Source organism: Rhizophagus irregularis, chromosome 1 (assembly GCF_026210795.1).
Source record: "Rhizophagus irregularis chromosome 1, complete sequence".
In the NCBI taxonomy this organism is placed as follows: Eukaryota; Fungi; Glomeromycota; class Glomeromycetes; order Glomerales; family Glomeraceae; genus Rhizophagus; species Rhizophagus irregularis.
In genome coordinates, this window is record NC_089429.1 from 1,876,895 (window position 1) to 1,902,899 (window position 26,005).

General features: G+C 24.6%; 6 protein-coding genes across 6 annotated transcripts; 4 read left to right on the plus strand and 2 right to left on the minus strand.

Moving 5' to 3' along the window:
- Positions 1-1,124: 1,124 nt before the first annotated feature.
- On the plus strand, positions 1,125-2,792 carry OCT59_000349 (uncharacterized protein; the record flags this gene model as incomplete). The annotated part of the gene is made up of 1 exon (XM_066138766.1): positions 1,125-2,792. The coding sequence occupies one exon, from the start codon at positions 1,125-1,127 to the stop codon at positions 2,790-2,792; it is 1,668 nt and encodes a 555-aa protein (XP_065988231.1).
- An 8,968-nt stretch (positions 2,793-11,760) lies between these two features.
- On the plus strand, positions 11,761-13,576 carry OCT59_000350 (uncharacterized protein). Its single transcript, XM_066138767.1, has one exon. The coding sequence runs from the start codon at positions 11,819-11,821 to the stop codon at positions 13,502-13,504; it is 1,686 nt and encodes a 561-aa protein (XP_065988232.1). The 5' UTR covers positions 11,761-11,818; the 3' UTR covers positions 13,505-13,576.
- Positions 13,577-14,009: 433 nt separating this feature from the next.
- On the plus strand, positions 14,010-15,626 carry OCT59_000351 (uncharacterized protein; the record flags this gene model as incomplete). The annotated part of the gene is made up of 1 exon (XM_025327757.2): positions 14,010-15,626. The coding sequence occupies one exon, from the start codon at positions 14,010-14,012 to the stop codon at positions 15,624-15,626; it is 1,617 nt and encodes a 538-aa protein (XP_025169631.2).
- A 1,174-nt stretch (positions 15,627-16,800) lies between these two features.
- OCT59_000352 (uncharacterized protein) lies at positions 16,801-18,549 on the minus strand. The gene has a single exon (XM_025327758.2). The coding sequence runs from the start codon at positions 18,544-18,546 to the stop codon at positions 16,867-16,869; it is 1,680 nt and encodes a 559-aa protein (XP_025169632.2). The 5' UTR covers positions 18,547-18,549; the 3' UTR covers positions 16,801-16,866.
- A 1,102-nt stretch (positions 18,550-19,651) lies between these two features.
- Positions 19,652-21,256, plus strand: OCT59_000353 (uncharacterized protein; the record flags this gene model as incomplete). The annotated part of the gene is made up of 1 exon (XM_066138768.1): positions 19,652-21,256. The coding sequence occupies one exon, from the start codon at positions 19,652-19,654 to the stop codon at positions 21,254-21,256; it is 1,605 nt and encodes a 534-aa protein (XP_065988233.1).
- Positions 21,257-22,911: 1,655 nt separating this feature from the next.
- Positions 22,912-24,604, minus strand: OCT59_000354 (uncharacterized protein; the record flags this gene model as incomplete). Its single annotated transcript, XM_066138769.1, has 2 exons — positions 24,448-24,604; positions 22,912-24,271 (listed from the first exon to the last, which is right to left on the minus strand). Exons 1-2 carry the CDS (start codon positions 24,492-24,494, stop codon positions 22,912-22,914), a joined length of 1,407 nt encoding a protein of 468 aa, XP_065988234.1. The 5' UTR covers positions 24,495-24,604.
- Positions 24,605-26,005: the final 1,401 nt, after the last annotated feature.

Here is a 26,005-nt window from a genome sequence, read left to right on the forward strand (position 1 = left end):
GTCCTAGTTTGCTTATTAATTAATATCATCAACTTTTTAAAACAGCCTAAAATTTCGGTCCGCTTTTAGAATAATGAAAGTTAATTTGTATGCAGAAGACTTCAATTTAAAAATAATATTTCTTTATTGATTACATTTATATTACTAAATTCTTAGAATTTTTACTTATTTGCTATACAAAATATAAAATTAACTTTTATAGTTGCGTTCAGAACCCTTGTTAGTTTTTATATTTGATGCGAATCCTGATGATGACATGTATTGAATTGTACGTATTTTCAAACAACTTTATTATGAAATTACAAGTAAGGAATAAAATGCTACCAGATCTTTCTAGAACTTTGATGAGTTTTAATCTAATCCAACTTATAATTCCCCGTATGTCCACATAGCATGAAACAAAACTATATTTAGTATGACAACTAATTTAATTAGTAATTTAGCTATCTAATTTTTTTGCTAATAATGAACATACGCAAAGGATTTGTAGATGATCTTTTGTCATCTTTCTAATTTAATTATAACATTCATCAATCAGGGTTGCTTCAAGATGCATGATCACTATGCTTGTACTATACCTATAATCGTACCTAATACTTTAGATTATTTATCTTAATTTTAACGAAATAAATGAAATTTTTTCATTTGGATATTTTTATAATTTTATCACATACTCCTAATTAGTAAATATTAGTTACCATCTAAAAATTTATTACAAAAACAGCATTTACCTTCAAACAGATTCAAATGATTAGTAATTTGGCCTCTTTACATTTTTTTATCTATTAATTTATAACTTATTTATTTATTTTAGGATTGTCTATTAGTTTAGAAAGTTAGGCAAGTTTTGCACTTACTATCGTTTGTTTACTACTAACAATAGATAGTATAAAAAATGACGTGTTATGTACATAAATGAAAAATGATAAACATTTTCTTTAAGCATTGTATGAGGCAGCGGCATCACTACACGATATTTGTCGCACAATTTTTTTTTGCAGATCATGATCATGTGTAGTAACTTGTGCAACAAACGGAGTTTCCGCTCCGAAATTCAAATAATAAATTTATCATATTGGCGTAACTTTGGAATCCCCTTTTCTCCCTTCTTTTTTTCATTTAATATGGCATGCTCAAAGTTATTTTCAGGAGACTTACCCGAGTTAATGAACGAAGTTATACAATATTTTCATTATGATCATAAAACATTACATTCATGTATATTAGTTAACAGATTATGGTGTCGTTTAGCAATCCCATTATTATGGGAAGATCCTTTTTCAATTAAAGATCCTAAAAATTATCATTTCATTGAAATTTATTTGCATTATTTAAATGATGATGATAAAACGAAATTAAATGAATATGTAATTCATAATGAATTATTTCCTTCAAATGCATTATTTAATTATCCTAGTTTTATTCAACATTTAAGTTCATTTAAGATTTGTTGTTCTATTGAAAAGTGGATTACAACTGTTGGGACTTCAACAACTAGTAATGAGCAACATTCTAGATATTTTACACGAAAAACAAATTTACAAATTCCAATCTCTACAAAATTAATATATAAGTTGTTATTTCTAATATTCATTGAAAACGGAGCAAATTTGCATAGTTTTGAAGTTACGTTTATTAGGAAGATTGAAATTGATTATTTTAATGAGATTTTTGAATTAATTTTACAAAATCCGAATTTCATTTATAATATTAAAAATTTTAAAATTGATTTCCATGAAATAACTGATAACATAATGGAGTTTTTAAGAAATATCTACTCTAATTGCAAATCAATTTCGTCACTTGATTTTCAATTTCCATCATGTAATTTTAATTATTCAGTAATTGAAAAAAGCTTATCACAATTAATTAAATCTCAGGAAAATCTTCAAAAGATTTTATTTGGTTATAACGATTCACCATTGCATCATTCATTATTATCATTAAAATATTCTGATTGTTCAAATACATTAAATACAATTATATTTTATCATGTTGATTTTAAAAATATAGTTGTTTTAAACGAAGCCTTTAATCAGCTGAATGCTTTAGAATCAATTCATATTGTTTATTGTTATTCCCTAGATTCTAATTTTGTTCAACAAATTAGTAATGTCACTAAACCTTTTAAATTAAAGTCTTTATTTATGCGTGGAATTTTACAAATTGAATCATTAAAATTGTTAATGCAAAAATTTGGCAATTATATAGAAAATATTGGAATTACGAACAAAGAATCACAACAATTATTACAATTAATTATAAAATATTGTAGCAATATTAAATATTTGGTTACTACTTGGTTAGATACTACTAAGAGTGTTTATTTATTATTTAGTTTAATTGAAAATATTACACAAAATCTTAATTATCTTACAATTAATTGTCCTCGTTACTCTGAAAGTTACTATTTTAGTTCAATTATATTACAAAATTTAGGACAAATACTTCCTTTTAAATTAAAGTATTTAAATTTAATTCTTATGATTAGTAATACGATTAATTTGGAAATATTCTTAAAAAATTTACAAAATACTTTTATTAAAAGATTGTTAATAAAAAATGTAATAGTGAAAGAAGAAAATGAAGATATTTTCCCCTATATAAAAGAATATATTATGAAAACGAAAAGAGTTGAGTATTTGGCTATTTTGGAGAATATTGATGGAAAATATGAAGATTTATTTTTCCAGAAAGAAAAAGTGAAGGTATTCCAATTACATGGTATAAAAGTTTTAAATTACAGTGATTTGGTTATTAATGTTTATGATTTTATAAAAGAAATTTGTTAGATAATAACTAAGGTTACACATAGTACATATAAATCATTTAAATTGTATAAATAAATTGATATAAATAAATATAACAATTTAAGGAAATAATTTTAATATTACTATTCTTTTTATTGTATGCCAAAGTAATAGAATTTAAAGTTATTTTTTAATCAAATTTTATTATTTACATTATTAAGGATCATATTCTAATCTCAAAATTGTTACCAATTAGCTACAATAATTACTGAGATTCTATATATTTTGACAGTGATTGTTTTATAATTATTTATACTAAACATATATAATACTACTAAAGAATTTAATACCAATATACTGTAATCTATACTGTAATCTTATCATAATTAAAAATATCATTGTTTACCCTCGTTATAAAACATAATAAAGATTTAAAAGAATTGAGCTCACTTTAGTCAATTTAAATGTAAAGATATATATATCAAAAAAAAAGATAAGAATTCAATGCTAAAGATTAACAAATTTACAAATTTAACAAGCTTGATTATTATTCTTTATTTGCATATAAAATATTTGAACAATTTTTATCCTTCAATGTCAATATTAATAATAACTGAATGACATTAGCAATGTTTTTTTAAAATAAAATTGTTTATTAGGACATTTAATTTATTGACTTATAGTATTTACATAACTTATTAGCTATCTACATTTTTTAATAATTTATAGACTTGGAATAGTAATATAGTGTTAACGTCAGTTCTTTAGTTGCTTAAAATTATTAAGCAGTAAGTTTAATTAAAAATGTATTAAGCAGAAGGATCGGAGAGGTCAGGAATTAAGATGATTAACATAAATCTTATACAAAACAATCAATTCTAACAAATCCGACCAGATGCGAATAAAGTATAGCTTCCCAATTAGCCTATACGATCAGACGCAAATGAAGGATTTACAAACAATCAAAAACAAACAATAGGAAATAAGAAATAAAGTGTATAAGACATAATTCAGGACAAGGTGTATATTTAGAATATAGACTTTATTATCATCATTAAACTTTAGGACTTTTTGACCCTTAATACATGGCATGAGTGCGCGCTTTATTCAACCTTGCAAATACGATCTATTTATAATAAAATTTACACTAATTACAATATATTGAATATATACTATATATGTACTATATAAAATATATAAAATATATACTATATGAAATATATAAACTATATGGAATATATAAACTATATGGAATATATAAACTATATGAAATATATAAACTATATGGAATATATAAACTATATGAATTATATTTAATATATTACATTTATCCACTATTTTTTTATTTTTTATTTTTAGAAAACAGAAAAGCGAACCCGTAGATTCAATTATACAGAGAACATAAAAGTCTATATATAATACTATCACTACATGGCAAGCCACCCCGAAGCGTGACGAATTCTGTTCTTTTATGGAGTAGGTGAACACGAGTCAGAACCACGAACTTTCCCAAGAACACCCGCCTTGAAATAAAAAATTGGTAGCCCAGGATAGGATTACTCCCCCTGGGTGTCGACTACCGAGGTAGTCTACCATTGGTTGATACCACGGTTGTGACCGAAGTCGGTGTGATACCATGATCTACGCACTTTCCCACCACTAGGGCTACGATCTACACCTTCTAGGCCTATGGTATAGGCCCACGCAGTATAATTCATAGAGCATCCGTTGGCTGGACGGATCGAACCTGCGTCCTCCATTCCTGTCTTAGACAATCATAGGAGGGGTACACCATGCCAGTGCACTAGGTCAGCCACGACCCTATTACATTTATCCACTATGTTGCATATATTCGACATTCGCAACATAGATCGTCATCATGTGATCATGAACTTATTCTTGTGTAACAATAGTATATTGGTCGATCAATATCTCAATTCTTTAACAATAATAATAATAATATTCTTTTTTAAATTATGAAATATTTGATAATTTGGGAAATTCTAATCCTATACTTTTGTTAATAGTCTTACTTACTAGTTTACTTACTAATTATAATAACATCAATTTTTAAAACAGCCTGCAAATTCACTATGATTTTTGTAGTACCTGTATTAAGTCAGATATATTTTAATTTAACGTAATAAATGAAATTTTTTATTTGGAGTTTTTTACCGTCTCATAATTTATTTCAAAAATCAAGCAGTTCATCTTTAAACAGATTCAGATTTGGCCTCTTTACATTTTTTATCATATAATATTTACTATTTTTTTATATCGCTTTTTATAATACATTTCTCAAAAAAAGTAATATTATTTTTCTTACTTTTACAATTTTACAATTAAATTAACAAGTTATGACAATAATAGCATTAGTTTGGCGTTACCTTGAAAATTCACCACAGCCGAAATTTAACATGATTTAGAACAAAATGTATATATTTTATGTATTTTATATAATTATTATTAAACGTAAAATTTAATTTTCTTTTGAACACAAATCTTTTTATAGCCTTTTATTTTTAAGAAAATGTTGCATATTGAAAGTAGAAAAAAGTCTTTTTAATCTTATCCGTTTATTTCACATTTTAGTAATCCGCTCGATTTATCATGATTATCATTTTATAATGTACAGCAATAATTAATAAAAATTAATTTATGATTTTATTTATAAATATAACCAAAGAATAAAATTTTTATAATAAAAATTTATTATTAATATTTTTTTGGGAGGAATTGTAATTATCCCCTCATCATTATACTTAGCCACCAACTCATTGTGCTCATTTGTCCATGCACCATCCAGCTTGTAATAACTCTCAAATTTAATTGGAATCTTTTTTGGGTATTTCCAACTCTCAAAAAATGATTCTAACTCTTCTGTTGTGAAATTCCATTTGTATCCAAATGAAAATATTCATATAGTTTAGGAGATACATTACTTAAAATCCTTAATAATTTGTCTCCATTGGGATCTACTACTTCGCGGGTAGCAACAACATCAACTCTGGGATCTTATTTTTTCGAATTGTGTACAATTAGAAAAAATTCTGCTAATTTCTATCGAATTTGTAGGGTCAATATTTATAATTAACTTCATAGGTGTGGCGATATTGCCCTAATCAGTTGATTGTTTTTATCTGGATAATCTTCATACCCACTAAGTGGAAAGCGTATATTTTCTAATTGTATAATAAAAGTGAATAAAATTTTTATAATAAAAATTTATTATAAATATGTTTTTTCTTCGGAATTGTAATTATCCCCTCATCATTATACATAGCCACCAACTCATTGTGTTTATTTGTCCATGCACTATCAGCTCATAATAACTCTCAAATTTAATTGGAAATCTTTTTTGGTATTTCTAACTCTCAAAAAACGATTCTAACCCTTCTGTTGTTGTGAAATTCCATTTGTATACAAATGAACATTTTCCGTATATTTCTAGGAGATACATTACTTATAATCCTTAATGATTCGTCTCCATTAAGATTTACAACTTCGTGGATAGCAGTAACATCAACTTTGGGATCATATACATCTGCTGTAAAGCTTATTTTTTTTCTAATTGTGTAATCAAAGAGAATAAATTTTTATAATAAAAATTTATTATAAATATTTTTTTTTTCGAAATCGTAATTATCCCCTCATCATAACTTACTTAAAACATTTATTTTGAAATTCTGGAGGAATATCCAGGCATTTGTTGACCCAATGACCATTTTTTTACAAAAAATACACGTGTTACTGTCTTCCTTAAACAAGATGCACTTTTGATTTTTCTAGTCCAAATATAGTAAATTAAGTTATTATTAACCGAATGCAATAAATCAAAGTTATTAATATGGCAAGCCGAGCTGGACTAAACTATCAGGCATTGGGCGGGTGAAAAATCAAGCATGGATTGACAAAATATTACACCGTGCCTGACATTTTACCTGTTCATGCTTGATATTCATCTGTCCGTGCTTGATATTTATCTGTACGTGTTTGATATTTTTATCTGTTCATGCTTGATGTTTATCTATCACGTGCTTGATATTTTTATCTGTTCATGCTTGATGTTTATCTGTACGTGCTTGATGTTTTATCTGTACGTGCTTGATGTTTTATCTGTACGTGCTTGATGTTTTATCTGTACCGTGCTTGATGTTTATCTGTATGTGCTTGATATTTATCTGTACGTGCTTGATGGTTTTATCTGTACGTGCTTGATAGTTTTATCTGACCATGCTTGACATTTTTATCCGTCCGTGCTTTATGTTTTTATCCATTTGTGCTTGATATTTTTGTCCGTCTGTGCTTGATGTTTTTGTCCAACTGTGTTTGATTTAATCCAACTATGTTTGATAATTTTATCTTTGTCAAAAATTAGTTTCTTTGTCAGCACAGGGTTGATATATTGTTGGTCACATGTTTTTAAGTTTAGCGTAGTTTTAAAAAAAAATTTTTTTTTTTATTGGCTTTTTTTTATAAACAAATTTTGTAGAGAATTTTTATTTTTAATATAGGCAAAGGCTTTGTTTGGTAGAATTTCTTTGGGAATTTTTTAATAAGATTGATAAAAAATTTCGTTAGAAAATTTTTTTCATTGATAGGGACATTTCTGAGTTTTTTTTTTTGATGATAATTTCGGAGAATTTTTTTTAATAAGATTTTTTTTTTGACATATACTTAATTTGTTGGAACAATTTTTTCTTTTAACAGGAGAGATTTTTTTTTTTTTGATAGAGAATTAATTGAGAATTTTTTTTTTTGTAGAAAATTATTTGAAGAATTTTTTTAATAGGGAAGATTTTTTTTTGATAGATAATTTCGTTACTAAAAATTTTTTTAACAAGTGAGATTTTTTTTTGATAGAGAATTTCGTTAAGAATTTTTTTTTAATAGGAGGGAGTTTTCCTTGATAAAGAATTCTTTTGGGAATTTTTTTTAATAGTATTTTTGACGGAGAATTTTATTAGAGAATTTTTTTTTTTTTTTGATAGAAATTTCATCATAGAATTTTTTTTTAATAGGTAAGATTTTTTTTTTTTTTTTGATAAAATCATTTCGTTAATAATTTTTTTAACAGGAGATTTTTTTTTTGATAGAAAATTTCGGTAAAGAATTTTTTTTTTAATAGGAAGGAAGTTTTTTTTTATAGAAATTCTTTTGAAAACTTTTTTTAATAGGTAAGAATCTTTGAATTTTTTTTTAATAGGGAAAATGTATTTTTTGATGGAAGATTTTTGTTAGAAATTTTTCTTAATCATGGATATTTTTTTTGATTGAGAATTTCATTAGAGAATTGTTGGTTGAAAAGCCTTTTTATTTTTTTGATGGAGAATTTTGTTAGAAGTCTCAATAGAAAATTTTATTGAAAATAGTTTTTTTTTAATAAGGGTATCGAGAATTTTGGCTTGAAATTTTTTTTTTTAATAAAGAATTTCATTAGAGATCTTTTTTTTTTATAAAAAATTGATTGAAAATTTATTGGAAAATTTTTTATTAAATTTTACAATTTTAATAAATTTTTACTCCTCTTCATCTTCCCATTACTTCTTTTAATCTTCCATCGCTCCTTTTCGTCTCCCATCACTCCTTTTTGTCTCCTATCACTCCTTTTCGTCTCCCATCACTCTTTTTCGTCTCCCATCGCTCCCTTTCGTCTCCTATCACTTCTCTTAATCTTCTCATCACTTCTTTTCGTCTCCCATCACTCCTTTTCGTCTCCCATCACTCCTCTTAATCTTCCCATCACTTCTTTTCGTCACTCATCACTCCTCTTAATCTTCTCATCACTTCTTTTCGTCTCCCATCACTCCTTTTTATCTCCCATCACTCCTCTTCATCACCCATCACACCTCTTTGTCTCCCATTACTTCTTTTCGTCTTTCATCACTTCTTTTTGTCTCCCATCACTCCTCTTAATCTTCCCATCACTTCTTTTTTTTTATCTCCCATCACTCTTCTTTGTCACCCATCACTTCTTTTCATCTCTCATCATGTCCTATTTCTTCTTTTGGTTCCTATCACTTCTTATTACTCTTTTTTACTCCCTTTCATCTTCTATTACTTTCCATTACTCCATTGTTATTTTATTTTTTTTCCTTGATCATTGTAATTTACTTATCTTTTTTATTTATTGTTATTGTTTCTTTTATTTGTACATTTCAATAAAAATAAATATGGTGATTTTATTCTTTAAAATCGTAAATGTGACTTAAATTTTAATATTTGTAAATAAAATTTCATTAAATAAGATTATTTTGAATAAATATGTTTGCAAAAAAATTTTTTTAAAAAATATCTATAATAACCGATCAAAAATTAGATACATATTTGAAAAAAAAACCCCAGGCGATGATCGCCTAGGCGACATTTAGCAATCCCAATTTTTATTTATATATATTAAAAGTATTTAAAATAGTAGATTTTCAAAAATGTTTTTATGCCAATTAATGATAAAAAGAAGAAACACTGCAAACAAATTTCTGCTATATACTTTTCTTAAAGTTAACATTATTAACTTTTTAATTTATGTCGGCTCATGCGGAGCTTTACTAGTATATAAAATTTGCTTAATTTACTATGCTACTTAGGATTCTATCATAGTTTTTTTTAATTTTATCTTGATCTTATTAATGTAATTTAGTATTTTTTTTAATTTTATAAAAAAAGATCTCTAATGAAATTCTTTATTAAAAAAAAAAATTTCAAGCCAAAATTCTCGATACCCTTATTAAAAAAAAACTATTTTCAATAAAATTTTCTATTAAAAAAAAACAAAATATTTTGTTATAAAGTATAGAAAAGAGTAAAATGTATTGTAAGAAAAAAATTGAGACTTCTAACAAAATTCTCCATCAAAAAAATAAAAAAACTTTTCAACCAACAATTCTCTAATGAAATTCTCAATCAAAAAAAAATATCCCTGATTAAGAAAAATTTCTAACGAAAATCTTCCATCAAAAAATACATTTTCCCTATTAAAAAAAAAATTCTTTACCGAAATTTTCTATCAAAAAAAAAATTTCCTGTTAAAAAAATTATTAACGAAATGATCTATCAAAAAAAAAAATCTTACCTATTAAAAAAAAAATTCTATGATGAAATTTATATCAAAAAAAAAAAAAAAATTCTCTAATAAAATTCTCTGTCAAAAAATACTTTCACTTATTAAAAAAAATTCCCAAAAGAATTCTTTATCAAGGAAAACTCCCTCCTATTAAAAAAAAATTCTTAACGAAATTCTCTATCAAAAAAAAATCTCACTTGTTAAAAAAAATTTTCTAGTAACGAAATTATCTATCAAAAAAAAAATCTTCCCTATAAACTTAAAACATGTGACCAACAATATATCAACCCTGTGCTGACAAAGAAACTAATTTTTGACAAAGATAAAATTATTGAACATAGTTGGATTAAATCAAACACAGTTGGACAAAAACATCAAGCACAGACGGACAAAAATATCAAGCACAGATGGATAAAAACATAAAGCATGGACGGATAAAAATGTCAAGCATGGTCGGATAAAACCATCAAGCACGTACAGATAAAACCATCAAGCACGTACAGATAAATATCAAGCACGTACAGATAAACATCAAACACGTACAGATAAAACATCAAGCACGTACAGATAAAACATCAAGCATGTACAGATAAACATCAAGCATGAACAGATAAAAATATCAAGCACGTGATAGATAAACATCAAGCATGAACAGATAAAAATATCAAGCACGGGACAGATGAAAATCAAGCATAAACAGGTAAAATGTCAGACACAGAGTGACATTTTGTCTAGCCATGCTTGATATTTTATCGCGCAATGTCTGATAATTTTGTCCAACTCGGCTTGCCATATATTAATTAAATAACTTTACAGTACGTATTTACCTGGTCGCATTATACTTAGCCACCAACTTATCGTGTTCAAATTTAATTGGAAATCTTTTTGGTATTTCCAACTCTCAAAAAATGATTCTAACCCTTCTGTTGTGAGATTTCATTTGTATCCAAATGAAAATTTTCATATAGTTTAGGAGATACATTAATTATAATCCTTAATGATTTGTCTTCATTAAGATCTACAACTTCGCGAGTAGCAAACAACATCAACTTTGGGATTATGATGTACATCCGCCGTAAACCTTATTTTTTCTAAGAGTGTACAATTAGAAAAAATTCTGTTAATTTCTATCAAATTTGTAGGGTCAATATTTATAGTTGAGAGATATAGGGGTAGCACCCTTAGTGATAATCCTATGCTTGATAACATTTGTACGTCCAATTTCTGTCTGACTTTTCGCGCAGATATCTGCATAATCATTTAATAGTTGCTGAAATTGGGTTTGTTGCTGATAATCCAAGGTCTAAGGTGTAAATCGGGGTTGGCTTTTTCTTCAGTAAAGACTGAATTCAGCTTGGGCTAGAAAAATAGCAGGGTTTGATTATAGTTAACTTTTCGATATTGCCCTAATCAGCAGTTGATTATTTTTGTCTGGATAATCTTCAAACCCATTAAGTGGAAAGCGTATATCAATTTTAAAATGTTCTCACCGGCTTTTCAATTATTAAACTTTCAATACTACTTGGTAAAAACGTACTAGTTACAATATTTTTCTAGTAGTACAAAAGAGAATTGTTTTACATTATTACATTTATCAAAAATTAATTTATAAATTTCTTCTAGTATAATTAATTAATGAAAACGAATTAATTTTCTATAATTTATTTTTTTTTTTAGGAGTAAATTAGGTCTTATTATCGTTTAGTTACTAAAATATGAAACAATTATGGTATAAAAAAATGATGTACAAATGAAAATTATGAATATTGATTTTTTTTTTTTAAAAAAAAAATAAACATATGACCGACTATCAAGCTTTATTCAATTAAGATCGGTATGATATTTGTCGCACAATTAATTTTTGTAGATCATAGTGATCATGTGTGCAACAAACGGAGTTTCCGCTCCGAAATTCAATAAATTTACCATATTTGACGTGAACTTCTTATTTCGGAATCTCTTATTTCGGAATCCCCTTTTCTCTCTTCCTTTTTTTTCGTTTAATATGGCATGTTCAAAGTTATTTTTAGGAGATTTACCTGAGTTAATAAGCAAAGTTATACAATATTTTCGTTATAACCATAAAACATTACATTCATGTATATTGGTTAATAGATTATGGTGTCGTTTAGCAATCCCATTATTATGGGAAGATCCTTTTTCAATTAAAGATCCTAAAAATTATCATTTCATTAAAATTTATTTACATTATTTAAATGATGATGATAAAACGAAATTAAATGAATATGTAATTCATAATGAATTATTTCCTACAAATACATTATTTAATTATCCTAGTTTTATTCAGCGTTTAAATACATACAAAGTTTGTTATTCTGTCCAAAAGTGGATTGCAACTGTTAAAACTTCAACAACGAGCAATGAGCGATATTTTGTACGAAATACAAATTTAACATTTATACAAATATTAAACTTTACAAAATTAATATACAAGTCATTATTCTTAATATTCATTGAAAACAAAGTAAATTTGCATAGTTTTGAAGTTACGTTGCCTAAAGATATTGATATTGATTGGTTTGATGAGATTTTTGAATTAATTTTACAAAATCCGAATTTCATTTATAATATTAAAAATTTTGAAATTAATTTGTATATAATAACTGCTGATAACATAACAAAATTTTTAAGAGTTGTCTACTCTAATTGCTATTCAATTTCATCACTTTATATTATAGTTCCAAAGTATTATGATATTTCTACTTATTCTATAATTGAAAAAAGTTTATCACAATTAATTAATTCTCAAGAAAATCTTCAAAAGATTTCATTCGGTTTTAATAAATTCCCATTGTATCATTCATTATTATCATTAAAAAGTCATAATTGCTCAAACACATTAAACACAATTATCTTTTACTATGTCAATTTTAAAGATATAATTGTTTTAAATGAAGTATTCAATCAACTGAATGTCTTAGAATCAATTCATATTGTTTGTTGTTATTCCTTAGATTATAATTTTATTCAACAAATTAGTAATGTTATTAGACCTTTTAAATTAAAATCTTTATTTTTGCATGAAACATTACAAATTGAATCATTGAAATTATTAATACAAAAATCTGGTAATTATCTAGAAAATTTTGGAATTAGTTTTGGAATTACAGACAATGAATCACAACAACTACTACCATTAATTATAAAATATAGTAGTAAAATCAAATATTTGGAAACTACTTGGTTAGATAATGAGAGTGTTTATTTATTATTTAGTTTAATTGAAAACATTACACAAAATCTTAGTTACCTTATAATTAATTATATTGATTTTAATTACTTTGATAGACATAATATTAGTTCAATTATATTACAAAATTTAGGACAAATTCTTCCTCTTAAATTAGAATATTTGAATCTAATTCTTTCAGTTAATACAAGTGACTTGAAAATTTTTTTAGAAAATTTTCAAAATACTTTTATTAAAAAATTTCTAATTAGAAATACAAAGAATGATGAAAGTCAAGATATTTTGCCTTATATAAAAGAATACATTGTAAAAAAGAAAAGAGTTAAGTATTTGGCTATTTCAAAAACTTTTTATGGAGAAAATGAAGATTTGTTTTTTCAGAAAGATGTAGTAAAGGAATTTCAATTACATGATATTCAAGTTTTAAATTATGATGATTTGCTTATCGATTTTTATAATTTTATAAAAGAAGTTGATTAGTTATTTATGTAATCTAAATATATAGAATGATGTAAAATTAAATACAGTAACTAAAGAAACAATTTTAATATTACTATGCTTTTTATTGTATATCAAATTTTTCTAACTGAATCAAGTAAACATACTGAGATTCTTATTTTGACTGATTATTATGTTTATAAATAATTACAGTATGTTGATAAATAATTACAGTATAATTACAGTATGTCTATATATAAAGAACTACAGTATGTTTATAAATAATTACAGTATGTTTATAAATAATAATACAATATGCTTATAAATAATAATTACAGTATGTTTATAAATAACAATTACAGTATGTTTATAAATAATACTAATTTCAGTATGTTTATAAATAATTACAGTATGTTTATAAATAATTACAGATGTTTATAAATAATAATTACAGTATGTTTATAAATAATAATTACAGTATGTTTATAAATAATTACAGCTAATCCATAAAATGGCAATTTCAGAATTCCTCTCTCTCTCTCCAATAATGGCATGTTCAAAGTTATTTTCAGGAGATTTGCCAGAATTAATAAACGAAGTTATACAATATTTTCGTTATAACCATAAAACATTACATTCATGTATATTGGTTAATAGATTATGGTGTCGTTTAGCAATTCCATTATTATGGGAAGACCCATTTTCAATTAAATCCCCTAAAAATTATCATTTCATTGAAATTTATTTACATTATTTGAATAATGATGATAAAGCAAAATTAAATGAATATGTAATTCATAATGAATTACTTCCTTCAAACACATTATTTAATTATCCTAGATTCATTCAACGTTTAGATACATATAAAGTTTGGTTTTCTATTGAAAAATGGGTTGCAACTGTCGGGACTTCAACAACAAGAGTAAAACATATTTTTAGATCATTATTTCTGATATTCATTGAAAATGAAGTTAGTTTGCATAGTTTTAAAATAAAAATAACTCCAACATGTGGTGATATTATTGAATTAATTTTACAAAATCCAAATTTCATCTGTAATATCATATATCTTCAACTTGATTTTGATATGATGATAACTGATAATACAAAAAGATTTTTAATATTTATCCATTCGAATTGCAATTCAATCTCATCACTTGATTTTCTATTCCCATCAATGGCATCAAGTGTATATTATCATTCAATAGTTGAAAAAAGCTTATTACAAATAATTAAATCTCAAGAAAAACTCAGAAAGATTTCATTTAGGTTTATTGAAGAATATCCAATTTACCATTACTTATCATCATTAAAAAACCCTAATTGCTTAAATACATTAAATACAATTATGTTTCATCATATTGATTTCAAAAACATAGATATTTTGAGTGAAGTATTTAATCAATTACATGTTTTAGAATCAATTCATATTATTAATTGTTATTCTTTAGATTCTAAATTTATTCAACAGATTATTAATATTACAAAACCATTTAAATTAAAATCTTTATTTTTGGATGATAAAATAAGTGAATTAATATTAGAACCATTAATACAAAAATTTGGCTGTTATTTAGAAAATTTTGGAGTTAATCACAATATATCACAAAAATTACTACAATTAATTATAAAATATTGTAGCAAAATTAACTACTTGGGTCCTATTCGATTTAATCATAAAAATAACAAGAATGTTTATTTATTATTTAGATTAATTAAAAATATTACACAAAATCTTAATTATCTTACAATTGAAGCCTCTAATATTAGCTATAATTATATAAATTATGGTTCTAGTTCAATTATATTACAAAATTTAGGACAAATTCTTCCTTTTAAATTAAAATATTTGAATTTGAGTCTTACAATTAATACCAGTGATTTGGAAATATTCTTAAAGAATTCTCAAAGCACTTTCATTAAAAAATTGTTAATAAAATATATAAAGAAAGAAGAAAATGAAGATATTTTCCCCTATATAAAAGAATATATTATGAAAACGAATAGAGTCAAGTATTTGGCTATTGTGGAGAATTTTAATGAAAAATATGAAGATTTATTTTCCCAGAAAGATAAAGTGGAGGAATTCCAATTATATAGTAATATAAAAGTTATGTATTACAGTGATCTGGTTAATAATACCTTTTATTCAATTAAAAGATGATAAATAAATATATTATGATATTTTGTAGTAATAGAGGTATTATTCGATTACTTAAGTCTCCTTCGAAATGGTTGATTTTAGTATTTATCAAACATATTCTATAAGCTTGTCAGATGCAAAGATTTGTTACCTTTTTAATTTCTGGACTGGAATTTCTTTTTTGAAACTTTTTTTGTAATAACTGTAAGGACTATGTAAAGGGAGTTGGGCTTTCAATTGCATTAAAGGAACGTACTAACATTCAAAAACAGTATTTTTACTTTTAACTTTGAAATTTCATTTGAATCACAATAATTAATCCATAGTGAGCGCAAAGGCAAAAAATAATAATTAAATTTTATTTTATTAATGATGATTCAATGAGCATCAATATGCCCGTTATAAATGAAATAAATTAAAGAACTGGTTTTACAAATTGCAAACTTTTAATGTAAGTATTCTACTACTTTTTCTATAAATATTTGATAGCTTAAATACTATACATATCTGTTTTAGCATTTGTAAATTGCTTTAAGAATAAAAATGCCAATAAAAATAATCATGAATTAATTTAATTATGCAGGAAATCACATGAATTAATATATGAATCATTAAATAATCGACTATGATGTTTATGAATTTAGTATGTAGTAAGAATAAATTATTTATTATCATGGATTTAATTGGATTAAAATCAATAAAACATTACTAATGATAAAACGAAACTTTTCAAAATGGTTTCGATAATTGATTTTTTGATCATTCGCAATCTTTTTTTTTTATAAATAAAAACATTATTAATAATTGTACCACACAAGTTTCATGAATTGTATTCATAATGCTTACTACAAAATATTGTGAAAATTATTTGTTTACAAATTTTGAAGCAGAGATTTTTTTACCATAAATAATAAAGCTTTCGTGGTTTATTTGGTTAATGTCTCAATCATATGATTTATAAACGCACCATAGTTATCGTTATAAGCAACCAATTACAATGTTTTTTTCAAATTCGGATACCTTTTAAATAGTTAGTAATAGTTAATCAGAATTTCGATAAATAACAAAATTCAGTATTAATGTATTAAAAATATTCTAAATATTAATCCAATACATTAATTAGTATACGAAAGTATAATAATAATATAATGATTAAATTATTTCTTTAAATTATCATACTGTAACTTTATTCTTTAAATGATAAATATATGGTATAACTTTATTTATATTGATGATACAAAAATAGTAATACATAAAATAATTAATAAGTTTCATTTATAAAATCATAAATATCAATAAACAAATCAAAATATTTTAAAATTTGAATATCATGTAATTGAAATTCCTTTACTTTATCTTTCTGAAAAAACAAATCTTCATTTCTTCCATGAAAAGTTTCTGAAACAGCCAAATACTTAACCTTTTTCTTTTTCATAATATATTCTTTTATATAAGAGAAAATATCTCCACTTTCTTCTTTTCTTATATTTCTGATTAACAATTTTTTAATAAAAGTATTTTGAGAATTTTTTAAGAATACTTCCAGATCACTTGTATTAATTGTAAGGCAAAGATACATATATTCTAATTTAATAGGAAGAATTTGTCCTAGATTTTTCAATATAATTGAACTATAATCAACATTAAAAGCATCAATTATAAGATAACTGAGGTTTTGCGTAATATTTTCAATTAAACTTAATAATAAATAAATACTCTGATTATCCAGCCTAATAGGACCCAAATATTTAATTTTACTACAATATTTCATAATTAATTGTAGTAATTGTTGTGATTCATCGTTACTAATTCCAAAATTTTCTAAATAATCGCCAGACTTTTGTATTAATCGTTCTAATGATTCATCAACTTCACCCAGAAATCCCAGAAATAAGGATTTCAATTTAAATGGTTTAGTAATATTATTAATCTGTTGAATAAATTTTGAATCTAGAGAATAACAATAAATAATATGAATTGATTCTAAAACATTCAGGTGATTGAAAGCTTCACTTAAAACAACTATATTACCAAAATCAATATGATAAAATATGATTGTGTTTAATGTATTTGAACAATTAGAGTGTTTTAATGATAATAGCGAATGGTGTAAAGGGAATTCGCTATAACCAAATAAAATCTTTTTGAGATTTTCTTGGGAACTAATTATTTGTGCTAAGCACTTTTCAGTTGGATAATTTTCAACATATGATGGAAATAGAAAGTGGAGTGATGAAATTGAATTGCAATTAGAATAAAGAAAAGTTGAAAATCTTGTTATGTTATTAGTTATTGTATTAAAATCGAGTTTAAAACTTTTAATATTATAAATGAAATTCGGATTTTGTAAAATTAATTCAAAAATCTCATCAAAATATTCAAATTCTTTATGATTAAACATAATAACTTCAAAACTATGTAAGCTCACCCCGTTTTCAATGAATATTAGAAATAATGACCTAATAACTAGTTTTGTAAAGTTTGACATTTGTGAAGATGATAAATTTGTATTTTGTATAAAATAGCTGGAATGTTGTTCTTTAGTTGTTGAAGTACTACCAACAGTTACTGCCCACTTTTCAATAAAATTACAAACTTTATGTGTATCTAAACGTTGAATGAATCTAGGATAATTAAATAATGTATTTGAAGGAAATAAGTCATTATTAATTATATAATCATTAAATTTTGCTTTATCATCATTATTCAAATTATGTAAATAACTTTCAATAAAACGATAATTTTTAGGGGATTTAATTGAAAATGGATCTTCCCATAATAATGGAATTGTTAAACGACACCATAATCTATTAACAAATATACACGAATGTAATGTTTTATAATCATAATGAAAATATTGTATAACTTCGTTTATCAACTCAGGTAAATCTCCTGAAAATAACTTTGAACATGCCATATTAAATGAAAAAAAAGGAAGCATGTCGAAATTAAAAATTACGTCATATATGGTAAATTTATCGTACGAATTTCGGAGCGGAAATTCCGTTTGTTGCACAAAATCCTGTATTTGCACATGATCACTACTAGTACATGATCTGCTTGCTTCTATATAAAGAATATTGAGCGACAAATATCAACTCTAAATCCGAAAAATGATATCACCGAACATTGTCTGGCTTATCTTCAAAATACGCACTTTTCTTCAAAAAAAGAGACGTTGCAAAAAGTACTAGGGAAAAAAAGACTAAAAACAGCTGGCCATTTCCGAAGGATTAATTTCCTCGCCTAGAAGGACGATTTCGTATTCTATTCCTTTAGTCTTCGGGTTGGTTTTCGAAATTTTTTGGCTTCTGAAGGCGCAGAAAAAATATCATCACGTTTTCTGGACAAAAAAAAAATATTTTTTGGGGATAGTGAACCAATGAGGATGTTAGTAGATGAGGTGATTTTGCAGATCAGGAAGTTCGGAATAAATTAACCCGTCGTTAAACAACAATAAAAAATTTGCACTTTGTGACGTCACTTGACGATCATTAGATGTGTGGACGAACGAGAACTTCTACCATTGGGGAGATAGGAAAGGAGAAGGAATTATTCCATGCGCCTATGCTTGACAGGTGATGTATGAGACTTCATTATTCATTAGTAGAAATTTGGCGAAAAAAATAGTTTTTTCCGTTGTTTTGTGTTTATGTATGTTATTTTTTTAGCCTTTTTGTTCTTACTTGTAATAAGATAGATATAGATTACATTGGTTTAGTTCTAGATAGGTAGTTAGAATGGTTAGTTATCTTCTTTCCAACATGATGCTTAACATAATTTCAAATAGGTGAGGCCTTAATAAATAATTAATTGTTCAGAAAGTTTAGACATTTAATTTTATTAATCTGTTATTAGTACGCAAATCAAGAGTCATTCAACTGACGTAAGAAGAAACTTGTTTGTGTCACATGATCAAACAAATGATCAGCTGATCTGTTGTGTTCAAATATCGCGGGGAATAAGAATTATGGAAATTCCGAAAACTTTATAATTTTTTTTGAAATTTTTAAAAACATCATAATATCCCTTTTTCTTTTTCAAATATGGCATGTTCAAAAATATTTTCAGGAAATCTGCCTGAATTAACAAGTAAAATTATGCAGAATTTTCAAGAAGATTTTTCGACATTACATTCATGTGTTTTAGTTAGTAGGTCATGGTGTCGTTTGGCAATTCCATTATTGTGGGAGGACCCATTTTATAAGTATCTTCCTAAAAATTATCATTTTATTGATATTTACTTAGATAAATTAAAGAAAGATGACAAAGTAAAATTAAATGAATATGGAATTATTACAGATTTATTTCCCTCAAATACATTATTTAATTATCCTAAATTTATTAAATGTTTAAATATAAAAAATACTGTTTCTTCCATTAAAAATTGGATTGAAAATGCAAAAGTTTCATCTTATGATAAAGATTTGAAATTGTCAAATTTTATTTTTTTTTCATTAATCAAAGTATTTATTGAAAATGAAGCTAGTTTACATACTTTTGAAGTTCAATATATTTTTAATAGTGATTATTTTAAATCCTCCTTTCAACTAATCCTACAAAATCCAAATTTCATTTGTAACGTTAAAGACCTAAAATTTGATTTTCGCAGATTAACTAGTAATTTATTGTCATCACTAAAATGTTTTTATTCTAATTGTAAATCAATTTCATCACTTTATATTTATTCTTTGATAGAAAATTATGCTGTAAAAGATTTATCTAAAATAATTCATTCACAACAAAACCTTAAAAAGATTTGTTTTGATTCTGAAATTTGTATTTTAAAAAGTTTAAAGAATTCCAATTGTTCAAATACCTTAAAAACGATTATATTTTATGGAATTGATTTCGAGAATTTGAAATTTGATTTTAATGAGATATTTGAACAATTAAATGTTTTAGAGTCTATTCATATTCTTTATTGCTCTTCTCCTTTAAATTCTACCATTATTCAACAAATTGTTAATTTAACTAAACCATTTAAATTGAAATCCTTATTTATAGATGAATTTTATGCAACACAAATTGAGTCATTAAAATTATTATTACAAAAGTCGGGTAATTATTTGGAAAATATTGGATTTGAATTATCAATGGATCATGAAACTGATCTACAATTCATTAAATTGATCAAAATTTATTGTAATAATATTATATTTTTAGAAGTATTTGGATATGGTGATCAAAATATTTTCGCATCATTTGATTTAATTAAAAATGTTCAACAAAATCTTAATTATCTTACTATTAATTCTCAATCAAAACTTAGTTCAATTATATTACGAAATTTGAGACAAATTCTTCCTAATAGATTAGAATATTTAAGTTTGGATCTTAAATTCAGTATAAACGATTTGGAAGTGTTGTTTAAAGATACTAAAAATGTTTTTATTAGGAAATTATTAATCATAAATAGGCAAGAAAGCGATGACATTTTACCTTGCATTAAGAAATATATTATGAAAGAAAAAAGGGTCGCATATTTAGCTGTAAAGGTTTTTTTTATTTCCTCTAATAGAGTAACAACTATAAAGGATCTTTTTCATTCAAAGGATGAAGTAGAAGAGTTTAAACTTTATGATATTCAAGTTACAAATTATGATGTTTCACGCATTCAAGTTTGTAAATTTATAAATGAAATGTATTAGTTATTTATATTTATACGTAAACAAGATTATATATTCAAATTTATTTAACAAAATTTTATCGCTGTGGAATTGATATAAATGTAACATTGCAGTACGAGATCTAGAAGCTGAATCTGGAAGATAACTTATAAAACCTTTACTTATGCAACAAAATAACTAATTTTTAATGCATTATTAGCTTATGTATTAACAAATAAGTCATCCAAAGAATAAAATATTATGTAATAGTAACTATCATTATGTAACAGTATGTATTTTTCCTTCTTTTTTTCTTATTATTAAATTATTAGAAGTCCTACAATCGAATAAAGTAATATTTTATTAACAATCGTAGGATTATTATAACTAATATAAGTTATTGTGATGGTTCAACGATAGTATATAAAAATATAAGTAGGTATTTATATGATATTTTCATTTGATGTTAAAACTTATTGAATAACAAATTTAAATTAAAAAACTAATTTATAATTGCAAATATATTTTATAGCAAAAAATATCAATCATCGAAATCAACATTATTCCAATAGTCTAACCAATAACTATTATTTAATATTCATTTTAAAATCATTTTGTAATCATTGCTTATCAAGATGCAAAATTTATCCCATTCCTTTTTTTGAAAGATAAAATTTGGTTACTAGTTTGAAAGCCTTAAAGGCAACGTTAAATTCAACATCATACTTATATTTTAGTTAAAGCGAATGAGGCGCACTTTAGATTCTTACTTCTTAATCAAATTTTGTAATATCAATTATTGATTGAGCCAATCAATTATTAATCAATCCCGAATTATCAGCTTCAATCAAAATTGAATGGATTTCATGCAAAAAAAAAACTTTTTCTAAACTAACAGTTATAGAAAAAAAATACATAGAAAATATCCTTCAATTTTTTTAATTTAGAAGATTAGATGATCGGTATGATTTTTAAATATGATACTATTTTAATATTAAAATTTTTAACAAGAATAATAAACGTAAATACCTAAACATATTACACCAACTCAAAATACTAAAAAATCAATAATGGCATCTGAGTCTATATAGATTTGATACTGCAAGTATTTGGAAGTACTGTCAAAGCAGTCACGATTGCCATTACTTCTGCCTTGGTGGAAAAAGGTAAGAATGCAATGTTTCCTTTGAATATTGGATGGTTGAGTTAGTATATTCTGTTTCAATCCATCCAAAATCATTTACAAGATATCGTTGCAATCTGTTTAACTGTACCATCAGTATAAGGCTAAGGGAATCAGCGTTGCGCATACAAAACATTTGAAGAATTTTTTTCTAAATTAAACGGCGTTAATGGTGATATTATATTTAATTTTTATTGGCAATTATGTTTCTAATAAAACATATGGCTATATAAAAAGAGTTAGTAAGAAGGTTCTAAATTAATGTTGCTAGTACAGATTGTATAGTTTCATCACTAGGTATAGTAGACGTTGATTCGGTATGAAAGTCGATGGATTAGTACGTAACCACCTATATATATTTTTTAGCAGCTTGTGCTCAACAGCTGATTGGTAACATTTAATACAATACATTGATACATTATTAGTATACTTTAATTTTATCAAGTAAATAGTGTAACTTTATTTATTGTAATAATAATATAAAATAATCTAAATTACATACTATAATATATAGTTAATAAGTTTCTTTTATAAAATCATTAATATCAATAAACAAATCTTTATATTTTAAAACTTGAATATCATATAATTCAATTTCCTCTACTTTGTCCTTCTGGAAAAACCAATCATTTTCTTCATAATGAAACGTTTCTTTAATAGCCAAATATTTAACTCGTTTCTTTTCCACAATAAATTCTTTTATATATGGGAAAATATCTTGACCTTCTTTTTCCTTTATTCCATTAATTAACAATTTTTTAATAAAATTATTTTGTAAATTTCTTAAGAATATTTCTAAATCATTTGTATTAATTCTAAGAATTAAATCCAAATATTCCAATCTAACGGGAAGAATTTGTCCTAAATTTCGTAATATAATTGAACTAGCATCATAATAATGATCATTATAGCTAATAACAAAGGGATCAATAAAAAGATAATTAAGATTTTGATTAATAAGTTCAATTAAGTTGAATACTAAATGAATACTCTGACTATTCGGCCAAGTAGGAACCAAACATTTAATTTTGCTACAATACTTTATAATTAATTGTAGTAATCTTTGTGATCTTGATCTACTGTAAATAAATCCAAGATTTTCTAAATAATCGCCAGACTTTTCTATTAATGGCTCTAATAATTCATCGTTTTCATCCATTAAATCCAAAAATAAAGATTTCAATTTAAATGGTTTAATAATATTATTAATTTGTTGAGTAAATTTATAATCTATACTATCACAATAAATAATATGAATTGATTCTAAAACATTCAAATAATTAAATACTTCACTTAAAACATCTATTTTTTCAAAATCAACGAAATAAAATATAATTGAATTTAATGTATTTGAACAATTAGTATTTTTTAATGATAACAATACTAAATTGTCCAAGAATCGACCATTACAGTCAAATGAAATTTTTTTAATATTTTTTTGAGATTTAATTATTTGTAATGAAATTTTTTTAATTGTTGAATTATGAAATTTTAAATAAAGTGATGAAATTGGATTACAATAATTAGTAGAATCGAGAAATCTAATAAATTTTATTATGTTATTATTTATTATGATATCAAAATAAAATGTTAAACTTTTAATATTATTAATGAAATTCGGGTTTTGTAAAATTAATTCAATAATCAAATCAAAATATATCATATCAGGATTATTAAATATTTTAACTTCAAAACAATGTAAATTGACTTCGTTTTCAATGAATATTAGAAATAATGATTTAAACATTAATTTTGTAAAGTTTGACGGTAAATTTCTATTTCGTATGGAGGTTATAAGAGTACTACTACCAACGGCTTTAGTCCATCTTTCAATAGATTTACGAACTTTACTTGTATCTAAACGTTGAATGAATCTAGAATAATTAAATAATGTATTTGATGAAAATAAATGATAATCAATTTCATAATCATTTAATTTTGCTTTATCATTATCATTCAAATAATGCAAATAAATTTCGATAAAACGATAATTTTTAGGAAATTTCTTTGAAAAAGGATCTTCCCATAATAATGGGATCGCTATACGAACCCAGAATCTATTAACCAATATACATGAATGTAATGTTTTATAATCATAATGAAAATATCGTATAACTTTGTCTAATAATTCAGGTAAATCTCCTGAAAATAACTTTGAGCATGTCATATTGTCAAACGAAAAGAAAGAGGAGAGAAAAGGATATTTCAAAATTAGGAAGGTATGTCAAAATATGATAAATTTATTATATAATTTCGGAGCGGCAATTCCGCTGGTTACACATGTTATTTATACAATGATCTGATTATTAAAAAATATTGTATGACAACTATCGGAATTTCGATCAACCGGTTATGTAACTGTATAAGCCTCCTATTATTTAAACTAGATAGATAATGTATATTTAATTAAATAAATTTATTTTATATTTTTTATATTTTTAATCTACTGTTTTTTGCGACTATGCTGCTGACATTCACGTGCAAGTTTTTTTGGCATTCTTTGAGAGCTTTACTATTCATTTTTATTATATATAATTTTATAAAAAATTTTTGTGGCTGATTTATAAGGTTGATGATCCTTTTTGGAATCCCGCAAATAACTGTTGACGAATGGAAGCAGGGTTACACAATTTAGTACAGGTAATCTGAACGTGACACCACGTGACTGCAACGATTTTATCGAGCGTGACTGCGTGACTTTGATTTGTATTTTTTGTTCTAATAAAGCAAAGTTTAAGAACTTTGGACAAATTACTGTATATAAACCTTAGTAATTAAATGAGAATTGTTCAGGAGGTACAGTAAATATCTATATAATAAATAAAAGATTGTGTAATCGTTATATTTAGAGTGACCCGTATATGCGTCTGATATATCCGTGTTTTTTAAATTTGTACCATGTTGATTATTAATGTAATTAAATTGTTTTTTTAGAAATTAACTTATTAAGTTAATATGCATTATTTATATCCTGGCTAATTAGGAATAAATAAAATTTTACTAGAATCGGACAAATGATCGGCCGATGGACCGATCATTTCCGATTCTAAAATAATTCACCCGCCATTTACACATTAGTAAGCATTTTATAGTATATCATCTCATATTTATTGTTGAATACTATTTCTTTCGCTTGGTTTTTTTTTCATTTAAAAAAAAATGATCAAAAATTTTAAAAAGCTTCAGAACTAAAAGAAAGTTTTCCTTATTAGAAAATTTTTTAACAAGGAGATCTTTTTTTTTCGATAGAGAATTTTATTAAAGAAGTTTTTTTTAATAGGAGGGAGTTCTTCTTGATAAAGAATTTTTTTTTGAGAATTTTTTAATAAGATGAAAATATTTTTAAGGAAAGAATATTTTTTTAACAAGGGTTTTATCGAAAATAATTTTTTTAATAAGGGTATTGAGAATTTTGGCTTGAAATTTCGTTAGATCTGTTAGATCTATTTTATAGAATATTTATTGGAAAATTTTATTGGAAAATTTTGTAATTTTAATAAATTTATAAATTAATTAGAAAAAATGTATTTGTAACAGCCTGTTATATATCTTATTTGTAACATCCTTTTTTTATTTTTTTTTAATAATAAATTTAATATGTGTTTCAC